The 12,322-nt window shown below is 42.1% G+C and overlaps 1 protein-coding gene across 4 annotated transcripts in view; it reads left to right on the top strand.

Moving 5' to 3' along the window:
• ANAPC1 (anaphase promoting complex subunit 1) overlaps positions 1-12,322 on the top strand; it is a 261,021-nt gene that overhangs the window by 16,522 nt on the left and 232,177 nt on the right. For all 4 annotated transcript variants that reach the window (XR_004538746.1, XM_033936934.1, XM_033936932.1 and 1 more), the window contains exons 5-7: positions 470-570; positions 8,947-9,029; positions 11,434-11,507. Coding sequence is in view for 3 of the 4 variants with exons in the window: in XM_033936934.1 (XP_033792825.1) it covers positions 470-570; positions 8,947-9,029; positions 11,434-11,507 (258 nt within the window). In the remaining variant the exon portion in view is untranslated. The remainder of the gene's footprint in view (positions 1-469; positions 571-8,946; positions 9,030-11,433; positions 11,508-12,322) is intronic.

Raw genomic sequence — 12,322 nt, 5'->3', positions numbered from 1 at the left:
TCATCTACTATGTTACTATGCTTTCAATACCAGTACTACAAAAAGGCGGTAACAACAAGTCCCTATTTCCACAGGACCACTTGACTAATCTAACAAAATTTCTTTATAATATTGTGCAGCTGGGGTTGACTGGCAGTGATCTGGGCTTCCGGACAATAAAAATTATGGGTCCCTAACCACCTATCAAAAGTGCTTAGGCTAGATAGAGATTAGAAGAGAGTGGGTCCCCTTGTACTGTGGGCCTTGGGCAACTACCCTGTTGTTCCAATGATCAGTTCACTAGTACTCCCCCACCCTCAACCTCACCTGTCTACTCCTTCATGCCACCTGGCTGGCAAAACCTTTTGCAGAGAACACTGCTGTTTTATTTATTGTGTGATAACAGAAGGAAAAGTAGGGCACTACAAGAACGTTACTATGGCATCATAGTTGGATAGTTTGAATTTTTATATTTTTCTCCCACTTACAGGTCCTGTCAAAGTAGAAAAATGTGTTTGTGTACTGCAGAGCTCCTGCATAAGCATCCATAGCATTGATGGAAAGGATTATATTGTTCCTCTGCCTTTTCAGGTAACACACGTTTCTCTTCTGGTTTTCTCAGCAGCAAGCTTGCCTTTTCTAGGGCCATAAGTTTCAAGTTTATTTAAAATTTCTTATACTGCTCAATCAGACTTCTGAGCAGTGTACAATAAAAATACAGCTTTCGTCATATAAAATAGGGGTGGACATTTGACAAATAGAATCTACATAATAAATTCAGACAATGATGGACAGAAACAAATGGAAAAAGGGGAGGAACTACAATATTTTAAAAAAGAGAACAATTAAGGAAAAAAGGACAGGGAGGGGAAGGGTGTTGCCATCTGCAGTCAACATATGTTTAGCCCTTACAAACACTTTGTAAAGGAAATCTGGACTTTGTTGTTGCTGCTTTATATTTTATTTTCAGTTTAAATGGTAAATATTTTAATGTGTGAAAATGCATAGTAATGCAAAAGGGAAAATAATCCTTACTATAGGTACACAGTAAAAGATCTTGGACTTACAATGGACAATGTATTGGAATCATGAGCTTAGTGTGTGGCAGGGGTCAAAAAAGCATGTTAATGCTTTGTCTCTGTCAACAAGCAGGATGGACCACCAAAACTGTTCAAATGGCTCTTTTCAGGGTCACTACATTAAATAAAAATGAATTCCTAGAAGAGATTAACATCAGTGTATCTGATGGTTGTATTATTTTATTTAACTGTGGTTCCGATACGATACATGTATTGGCACTGCACAGCAGTATAGATAAGCCTCCCCCCACCTCTCACTGCCCCAGAGCACATAACAACTCAGTTGACATTCTGAGAGAAATTTATAGTCTGAGAGAATGCACAAATGAAAATATTGATAATAAGCATGAACATTTTGTTGGAATTCTGGAAAAGAATTTGTCATACTAACACACAGTCCTAGAAATTTTTATGACAAGGTGATGCAAAACTGCTTCACAGCACTGTATTTGGGACTGACATCTTAATGATCAATGCCTTTTGGTGTTTTTCTCTCACCATTATTTCTGGTTTCCTTTTATTCAGATTTTTGTCAGTCAGAATGGGAATGTTTCAAATGATCATAATCTCTTCATTCTTCATGATTCTTTTAGGTCATGATTCCAGTGCTTTTCTGGTACAACAGTGTTGCAATGTTTACAAAGTTATAAGCATCCACCATAGAAGCAGAATCCTACAAAAAAATAGCACCAAGTAGCAAAGAGTTGGATATAGAGCAGAACAGAAATGCCTGCAGTACGGTAAAAGTAAATCTAATAAAAAGGAGTCGCACAGTGAATTTTGGCAAGTGCCTACCTCGGGGTTATAAGCGTAAACCTAGAAAACAAGCACAAACAAATATATATACTGTTACGTTCCTTCTGGATTCTAGATGCGAGGTGTTCAATCCCAACCCACAGTCTGGGAGTTGCAGAAATCCAAGCACTTTTCTGAGCTCATACTCCACCCCCTTAGCTTGAGAGCTAGCAAACATATCCAGCTACAATTTCTGCAAGCAATCCATGCAGAAGTTTTTTGCAGTTACTCTGCTTCTTTTTTGTTTTGTTTTTTTTGCTTAAAGTTTGCTTTCTTGGTGGCTTCAGTGCCTTGAGACCCCTTCCTGGTGGTCCCCTGTTGGAGGAAAGCACACAGTCCTGCGATGCTGGATTGCTGCGTCATAGAGAAACTCTGGTGGATTTGTGGAGCCAGCCTTCTGTGTGCCACCCTTCCAGAATTTGGGGACCCTTCCCCTGGGAGTTTGCTTGCCCGCTGACCTTGTCATGAGTTTAAGCACAGGCTGTCTGGAGAGAAACCTACTCAGGTTTCAAGTGCAGGCTGCCTTTCCCACTTCTAACCGTGTGGCGAGGATCTGTGGGGGTGCAGGTCACAGTCTGTGTCCGGCTGGCTGTTAGTCTGAAGATCTTCAGCTCTGGCCATTTGGAGAACTTTCTGAGGCAGAAAATATTTTACCTCTCTTCAACTGCTTTTAAAATTGCTTGACAGGCAAGGTACTGCAGAATAGTGCTACCCGATTTCCGATTCACCGATTCACTTCAGGTGAATTGATTTGATTCGATTTGTTTTTAAAATATCAGCCTCACCGATTCGATGACCAACCCTCCTCTCCATGCCTTCAGGTCTCCTAAAGAAGGAGCGGCAGTGCTGCCTCTTGCTGGCCGTCCACTGCTGCTCATGCTTTAGGGGGCGAGGGGGGAGGGTCAGTCAGGAAGTGCTGCAGTGCTTAGGTGCTCTATGCAGCGTCCTCTGGCTTCCCCCTGGCCTCCCGCTCTTAGCTTCAGATAATTACGGCAGCCTGCAGAGAGGATCGCTGGTGCTGTAGTGATCCTTGCAGGCTGCCTTCATCCTCAGCAGCACGTTCCCTCTGCCGCAATCCTGCCCCTGATGTCAGAGGAGGGATGGGATCACGGCAGAGGGAATGTGCTGCGGAGGCCGCTGGCAGCCTGCAAGGATCACTACAGTACTGGTGGTCCTCTCTGCAGGCTGTGGTAATTAGCTGAAACTAAGACCGGGAGGCCAGGGGGGGAAGTTGGAGGACGCTGCAAAGAAAGGGGAAACATGCAGGCCTTCAGGGGAGGGGTCCCTGGTGTAAAAGTACACAGAGGGAGGGAAAGGGGGGCTTCAAAGAGATGTGCATATACCGGACTAGGGGGAAGGAGGGTGGGGGGAAGAAATAATGGGTCTAAAAACAGAGGAGAGGGAGAGATATGGTGGCAATGGGATTTAGGGAGGAAATGAACAAAAAGGGAGAGAAGTTGAACACAAGGGATGGTGTGGAGGGGGTGGTGGTGGAGGATAGAGATACTGGATAAGAGGGTAGTTGGGAAAAGAAAAGGAGAGCTGGTGGACCCTGGGGTGGTGGGGAAGGTGGGAGAGATGCTGGATGAAAGGGTAGTTGAGAAAAGGAGAGATGGTGGGTCTGGAGATGGTGGAGTCTATCGCTGCAACTGCGGGGATGGAGACAAAAAAAGGAAAGATGCCAGACCACCGGGGGAGGGAAGGGAAATGGAAGGGGAGGACAGAGATGGAAGATGGATGGTTAGCACAGAGAAAGAAGGAAACGACAATGGGCAGGAGGCTCTGGCAAGCGAGTTATCGGAAGACAACCAGAGCCTCGGACCAACATGATTTGAATAATGACCAGAAAACAAAAGGTAGAAAAATAATTTTATTTTCTGTTTTGTGATTACAATATGTCAAATTTGAAATGTGTATCTTGCCAGAGCTGCGAACGTGAGGAAAAGTCTTTTTTTGTTTGTTTATTTTGTTTACACCACATTGCCAGTGTGGATAGGAGAGGGCAAAGGGGAATAGGCTATAAAATAAACCCAAACAAACATACCGCTACTAGCAGATAATACACATCAGTATTGTTAGCCCGACACACTTGAAGGGCTATGGCCTCAGAATTGGAGCCTACGCACAGCAGTGAAAATCACAAACTGAGGATAATCCGCGTAGTAATACAGCTCCTGCTCCAATCATTGGCCGGTGTATAAATTTTTTTAAAATGTTTTCTAAAGCATTTCAATAGAGCTAAGACTAAACCCTGAACTTGAAAAACTTTTTCAGGGATACTTTGTGTAAGTGCAAGCCAGGATTTGAAAAACATAGACCAAAAAAGACTTATCTTATTGCTGACTTGTCTTTAAAGAGAAATTCAGTCACTAGTGTTTGTTTGCCGACGCGGCCAGCGTTTCACGGGAATTTTAGGCATCCGCTGCACAGGATTTCAAATCGTGTTAAGATGGCAGCCGGCTACGTTTTATAACCATTACGTAACGCACCGTAATGACGTCACGGTTCACTGATCACATTGTAAACACTAATAAAAATGTTGCCACTCAAATGATCTATTAAGGCCTGTTGGCCACAGTGTGTCAAGCCTATTGATCCAGCGCTGCTCCCTCTGTGCAAGATACCTTCTAAAGTCCCCCCCTCTACTGCTCGGCTGAACCACCTCCAGGATTAAAGCTTTTAGAGACGCAAAATCGTGAGCTCTTTCAATACAGTGTTTAGCTAGTGGAGCCCCAACTATCTTATTCTTGATATTACTCTTATGTTCTGTGAGTCTTGTGGTAAATTTCCGAGATGTCTGACCCACGTATATTAAATCACAGGGGCATTTTAGAATATATACCACACCGCAAGATTTACAGTCAGAATTGTGACGTAAACTGTACTCTTTTTTGTCTCTAGGATTACAGAAACTGTTAGTACATATCATGAGCTTACACATCTGACATGTTCCACACGCTTTGTGTCCCATCCACACCTGCTCCCGCCCAGGTCTAACATTAGGCAATACAGAAGGGCATAAAATCTCTTTCAAATTTCTGGTTCTACGGAAAGCTATCCTCAAATTGTAGGTTTTAAAGGTACCAGAGGTCTGTAAAATCGCCCAGTGTCTTTTAAGTGAGCGGACCAACCGGTGACACTGACTTGAGTATGTTACAACACATGTCATAAACTGTTCACCCGATTTCTGAAAATCAGATCTCTTAGGGGCAAACAAACTCTCCCTATCGCAGTATAGTGCTCTTTTATATGCTGCAGAAACAACTTTTAGGGGATAGCCCCGAGCCAGAAATCTTTGTTTAAGAACATCAGCCTGTCTTTTAAAGTCCAGTTTTGAGGAACAAATCCTACGAATCCGTAAGAACTGAGAGTAGGGGAGACTTTTTTTCAGTGAGCTAGAATGGGCACTTGAGTAATGGAGAGTGGAGTTACAATCAGTAGGTTTAGTAATGTACAGAAAACCCCATCCCTGATTTCAACAGATACATCGAGAAAAGAAATCTGGTTAGTGCTACAAGCATGGGTGAAACGTACTTTAGGGTGACAGGCGTCCAAATACACAAAAAATTTTTCATTAAAAAAATATCATCAATGTATCTGGTCCAAAAAGCCACATACTTGAAAAACTCACACTCATACACCGAGTCACATTCAAACCTGTCCATAAATAAATTTGCAACAGCGGGGGCCATCGTGATCCCCATTGCAATCCCAGATTTCTGGTGGAAAAGATGCTCTTCAAACATAAAAAAGCTATCACACAGCACTATATTCGCCAGAGAACAAATGAACTTAGTTGGTACTTTGGGGTTCAATCTTTTCTCTAGGGTGTCATGAATTATTTGTAGTGCTTCAGTCTGAGGTATAATTGTGTACAGAGAGCACATATCTATAGTCACTAGAATGGTGTTGTAACATACTCAAGTCAGTGTCACCGGTTGGTCCGCTCACTTAAAAGACACTGGGTGATTTTACAGACCTCTGGTACCTTTAAAACCTACAATTTGAGGATAGCTTTCCGTAGAACCAGAAATTTGAAAGAGATTTTATGCCCTTCTGTATTGCCTAATGTTAGACCTGGGTGGGAGCAGGTGTGGATGGGACACAAAGTGTGTGGAACATGTCAGATGTGTAAGCTCATGATATGTACTAACAGTTTCTGTAATCCTAGAGACAAAAAAGAGTACAGTTTACGTCACAATTCTGACTGTAAATCTTGCGGTGTGGTATATATTCTAAAATGCCCCTGTGATATAATATACGTGGGTCAGACATCTCGGAAATTTACCACAAGACTCACAGAACATAAGAGTAATATCAAGAATAAGATAGTTGGGGCTCCACTAGCTAAACACTGTATTGAAAGAGCTCACGATTTTGCGTCTCTAAAAGCTTTAATCCTGGAGGTGGTTCAGCCGAGCAGTAGAGGGGGGGACTTTAGAAGGTATCTTGCACAGAGGGAGCAGCGCTGGATCAATAGGCTTGACACACTGTGGCCAACAGGCCTTAATAGATCATTTGAGTGGCAACATTTTTATTAGTGTTTACAATGTGATCAGTGAACCGTGACATCATTACGGTGCGTTACGTAATGGTTATAAAACGTAGCCGGCTGCCATCTTAACACGATTTGAAATCCTGTGACCGAGTGAAGTGATGTGAGTGTTGTTATATTGCTTTACTATTTCTTTGGGTTTTGGGAGTTTGAATGTTTTAACTCTGTTCTTAATTTGCAGTGAGCCTTGATTTTGAATGTCCTGGTGGCCCTGACGCAGCAGATGCCTAAAATTCCCGCAAAACGCTGGCCGCGTCAGCAAACAAACACTAGTGACTGAATTTCTCTTTAAAGACAAGTCAGCAATAAGATAAGTCTTTTTTGGTCTATGTTTTTCAAATCCTGGCTTGCACTTACACAAAGTATCCCTGAAAAAGTTTTTCAAGTTCAGGGTTTAGTCTTAGCTCTATTGAAATGCTTTAGAAAACTATTTTAAAAAATTTATACACCGGCCAATGATTGGAGCAGGAGCTGTATTACTACGCGGATTATCCTCAGTTTGTGATTTTCACTGCTGTGCGTAGGCTCCAATTCTGAGGCCATAGCCCTTCAAGTGTGTCGGGCTAACAATACTGATGTGTATTGTCTGCTAGTAGCGGTATGTTTGTTTGATTTCTACTATATTATTGTATACTGCTGGGGTGATTAGTTATAAAATAAACCCACCAGGAAGTTTGAAAAAAACAACAACACCTAATTGGGCAGGAAAATCGAATTGAAAAATCGATTCAATAGGCTGAATCGAATTGAATGTAAATTTTTTTTTCCTGAATCAGGCAGCACTACTGCAGAACAGTGAGTAAACCTCCATTATTTCCTATGGGAACTTCAAGGGTGACCTGTGGATCGCGTTAAGTCGTTTTTCACAGTTTCTGAGGGAAGGGTTCAGGTTTCCCCATACCCCAAATTGCTGTTTTTATTTTCAGGTTTTGTTTATTTTTGCCATTTTTTGGTGCAAATTTGCTGGTGGTGACCATCTTGGATTTTCAGTGATCTTTTTTTCAAAGTTTTATTTCTGCTTCAATATACCTCAATTTGCTTAAAAATCATTTGGGATGGACTCCTCAGCCCCTAATCTAATGGATGTGTTCAGTGATTGCATTGGATCAGCAACCGTATACTGCGTGCCGTAACACAAAGGAGGATGGGGTGGGAACCTCGGAATTCACCTCCTCTGTACTCTAGGGTTGGGGGTCTGGACTGGGACCGTGCCTTCGTGAAAACATATCGCCCATGGTCCTTCTAGAGTCTGGCGACAAACACCTGCGTTCTGAGTCAGGGATTCTCTTGGTGCGGTGTGTGTGCCTCAACAGATCCCTGCTATGGTTGCAGGGTATGACCTTTCATTGGAATTTATTCGGCCTTACTGGACAGTGTATTTTTCGGACCCAGCTTGTTCAATGCGCCCAGTGGGTGCGTCGGGGCCTTCTCAGCCAGTTGTACCGGTGGTGGAGTTTCCTGTTCACGAATCCTCTTGTCCTGCGGTGGCAGACCTCGATTGCAGTAGTTGCCATTCAGATATTATGTCCCTGCTATCTCCTGAAAATGCTTCTATTTTTAATCTGGCTGATACCCTTGCCGGTACTGGTCATCTCGGCGGCCCTGAAAATCTGGATTTGGGTGATGTCCCTTCTATATGCATATAAGCATGGTTCTGTCCATCTTTTCATTGTTGCTGTTCTGAAAGAGCTCAAATTGGATTCTTCGCCTTCCAAGGCTTTGGTCATGGACCAGCACAGAGCCCAGCGGGAAGTATCAAAGCAGTGACCATTAAGGGTGAGATACAAAGAGCCCAGACCGAAGCACTCAAGGCCCAAACTTGGCATTCTGGTGAGCCTGAATATCCACCCAATAGTGTTTAACAAAGGAATGAAGAGATGACCACACCATCACCTTGCAAATGTCCACTGGTGGTACCAAAGAGCATTCTGCCCATTAAGCAGCCTGCCCCCTAATGGAATGAGCCTTGAGGAATCCTGGAACCAATTTCTTCTTCAATATATATATACCGGAAGCAACAGCTTCCTTAATCTAGTGAGCAATCATGGCTTTAAAAGCCACTTCTCTCCAACGACTGCTGAAAAGGATGAAAAAATGATCTGAATACCTAAATTCCACCTTTTTGAAAACCCCCCAAATATAAATGATAATTAACATTTTCTCTGTGTACAGTGTGCTTTGTGTTTTTAAAATTTTTATTGTTGGTAGATCATTTTGACTTGGTCATTTTAAAAGTAGCTTGCAAGCCAAAAAAGTGTGGGCATCCCTGGGGTAGACTCATATGAAGGATTTTTGAAATTCTCTCTACTCTAGACAAAGTCCATCACATGTATCCCCTGTCTCTTCTTCAGCCTTTAGAAGAAAGTTACAGGTGTATGTTGATGCAATCTTCACAAGGTAACATAACACTTGTATAGAACTTCATAAAGGTTCACTGTTAGAATAGAAGAAGATTTCCTCATAGAGAAAATGAAATGTTTTTGATGTTTGCACTTTACCTTCATTGTCCTTTCCCTTTTCACACCATTTGACTTGTAGGTAGCAAATGTATGGCCAACAAAATATGGCTTGTTGTTTGAACGCTGCAGCTCTTCACTTGAACTTTCTCCAAGTCCTCCAAGGTATTTGCTCAAGCTCATTTATCTAATTTAATTTTTTTATTTTCATTTATATATGAGAGATAATACCAACTCTACTCTTCCCCTAAAAAGAAAAATTCCATGGAGACTCTGTAGCCGTCTTATACTCTTTTTTTTTTTTCTCCTTTCCATTTCCCTACAGAAAGATCCAGGGTGGCCCAGTAGTTCCCTTTTATACCTTTTCTTTTCTTCTGCTTCCTTACAAAAATTGCCCTTGCCCCTTGCACCTACCCCTCTCAACTTCTTCATCCAAAAAATCCATTAGGACCCAAGGACCCATCCCCAAATACCCTTGGTTCCGCTGCTCCTGGATTTCTTGACTGCTGCCCCTTTCTCTCACTCAGCTCTAAAAGTAGGGGCAATATCAATCACTTCTGCCTCTGGTGCTACTATCTTTCAAAACGGTATGCTGCTTCCTTTAGAGGGGGATGGTAAAATATGGGGTTGTTTAGGGGAAGTTGGGGAGGTATCCAGTTAAAATGAATGGACCTTGAATAAAACCATTCCATCCCTCACATGCCAAACTGCCAACATATAAAAACATACCTTTCCTTTAAAACTGAGACCTAACATTGATAACTTTAGTCTCAGAATCAGGAGGAAAGAATACCCCTTCCCACTTTTTCTAGTCTCTAGGCCAGAGATCAGCAATCTTTTTAAAGCAAAGAGCCAATTTATCCAAAAAATTTGACCCAAGATTTACAAAGGAGCCACAATAGGTAGAGAAGGGTGTTTGAGATATTCTAGGTCTCTCTCTCTTCCCTCCCCTCTTTCTTTCCTCCAACCCCTTGCAGGTCTCTGCACCCCCCAGGCCTACCGATATACTTAGTGGTCCATCAGGGTCTTCATAGCAGGAGCACGGCCCTCTCACTCCTGCCTCTACGCAGCTGCCTTCTAAAATGGCTGCTGTGACCTTTCACAGCTGTTTGCCGCATTTTCTGCGGTACTGTGAGAGGTCGCAATAACCATTTTAGAAGGCAGCTGTGAGGAGGCAGGAGCAAGAGGACTGCACTTCTGCCACGAAGACTCCCCGCTGGACCACCAGGTGCCTCAGTAGGTCCAGGGGAACGGGAAATTGTGGGGTTGGGAGTGAGATTAAATGGTCGGGGCTTGGAGAGCCGCAGCCATATTGCAGAAGAGCTGCATGTGGCTCATGAGCTGCAGGTTGCCAACCCTTGCTCTAGGCCAGTGGTCTCAAACACGCGGCCTGGGGGCCACATGCGGCCCGCCAGGAACTATTTTGAGGCCCTTGGTATATGTATCATAATCACAAAAGTAAAATAAAACAGTTTTTTGATCATATGCCTCTTTAACTATAAATTACAATATTATTATTAAGACTTAGCCAAAAGGAAAGATTTATAAACTATAAAGAGTTTTACCTCATGCAAAATTGTCATTTCTTTAATAAGACAGTAACTATTTTTTCTGAGGCCCTCCAAGTACCTACAAATCCAAAATGTGGCCCTACAAAGGGTTTGAGTTTGAGACCACTGCTCTAGGCCATCTCCAGATGCCTGGAGAGAAAACCAAGTCTCCACAGCCCTTTGAAATATTACAAAGTTCTGTTCCAGCTGGATCTCTAATAGGAGTAAATTTCTTAGTGTAGGAGCATCACAGCTGATGACTCTCTACCAAGCAACCTCGGTCTTCAGGAAACCTGTGGAATTGCAAGAAAAAAATCTGTTAAGACATGTTTTTCTTGGCTGATAAGGGGTTTAGCTCTGAGAAATGCACAGGTCTTTTAATATAAAGTGCCTTTATAAATCAAACTCAGGATTTAAATTGAATCCACCATCTCACTTTCATAATGGCAGACACAGAGTCTGGACAAATATGCTGAGGCAACTTTTCTGCAGAAAAATGAGCAAAATTGAAAACATCTCTTTGACTGATAACTATGAGATAAAGAAACTAGAACAGGAAAGTGTATTCGTAGGAGTGAAGAATACAATTGAGTGTAAATCATTCAGAGAACAAAATTGGTAGAATATTGTGGGATAATAAAATTGGTGTTGAAGAGCGTATTAGCATAGAATAAAATACAAGCCAGTAAACCTAGTGTATATGAATGTATTTCACCTTGAGCTACTACTGAATTAATAATCTGGCAATTCCTGCACTCCTGAAATTGTAACTTGGCCTTCTACAGTGCTGGAAAAACTGGATATAGGAACAAGAAAGTTCCTTCATGCTCATTATGTTGTTTATAAAAATCAGAGTCTGCCATGTTCTATGTAACCAAATAAAAACAATCCAAGTAAAAGATTAGTCCTCGCTCCTCACATGTGCTGCTCTATACCATTAGCTTATGAAACATTGAGCTATATGTGGAGTAACTAGTCATTAAATTTGTTTCATGCATGTCTTCTGACTTTTCTTTTAGGGAGCCTTTGCCAACTTTGTTCAGCATGTTGCACCCATTGGATGAGATAACACCCCTGGTTTGTAAATCTGGAGGTTTGTGGCATGGATTACTACTTTGGGGCATACAGCATCAAGAACAAAATTGTATAGTGTTACATATATGTGCTTCATTGTTGAATACAGAAAGGTAGATGTGGATGTGTCTTGAGTATGTGCCCAGGAGATGAGGATTAGGCTGCTGTTTACTGGTGATTCAATATGAAGAATGTAGATAGCTAAGGATGGATGGGCATGAGGGTCGCTTTGTAATTTGCCTGACTTATGCAAGTGTGGTGGACCTCAAGTATCGTTTCAACAGTGCTGGAGAGGAGCTAGTTGTGATACTACATGTGGGTACCAGAGACACAGGAAACTGCTGGAGGAAAATTCTAGAAACTTCATTTTAGAGTTTTTTAGAAGATGGTAAGTTGACATTCAGAATCTCTAGGGTAGCATTCTCGGAAATGCTTCTTGTTTCACGTACAGTATCCAAGAGGCAGGTAGAGCTCCAGAATGTTAGTGCATAGATGAAAAGATGTGTAGGAAGGGAATGATTTATATTTGTTAGGAAATGAGTAATATTCAGAAGAAGGGGAAGCCTGTTCTCAAAGGATGAGTTTCATCTTATCTAGGGAGGATCTAGACTCCTGGTGTTAACCTTTTAAAGAGGAGAAAGAGCAGCCTTTAACCTAGAACCCAGGGGAATGCTGACAGTGTTCAAGAGAACATGGTCCCCAATGCAAGAGATACTGGCCAAATAAAGAAACTATATTATAATAGGACCTTTGATGAAAGATCACCTGCAATGGGAACCAATTATCTAATCTGATAATTATCTTCTAAATTTCTATTCAATTCTGTCAAAAACA

This window comes from Geotrypetes seraphini, chromosome 3, assembly GCF_902459505.1.
Source record: "Geotrypetes seraphini chromosome 3, aGeoSer1.1, whole genome shotgun sequence".
In the NCBI taxonomy this organism is placed as follows: Eukaryota; Metazoa; Chordata; class Amphibia; order Gymnophiona; family Dermophiidae; genus Geotrypetes; species Geotrypetes seraphini.
This window is presented reverse-complemented; position numbering and strand designations above follow the sequence as displayed.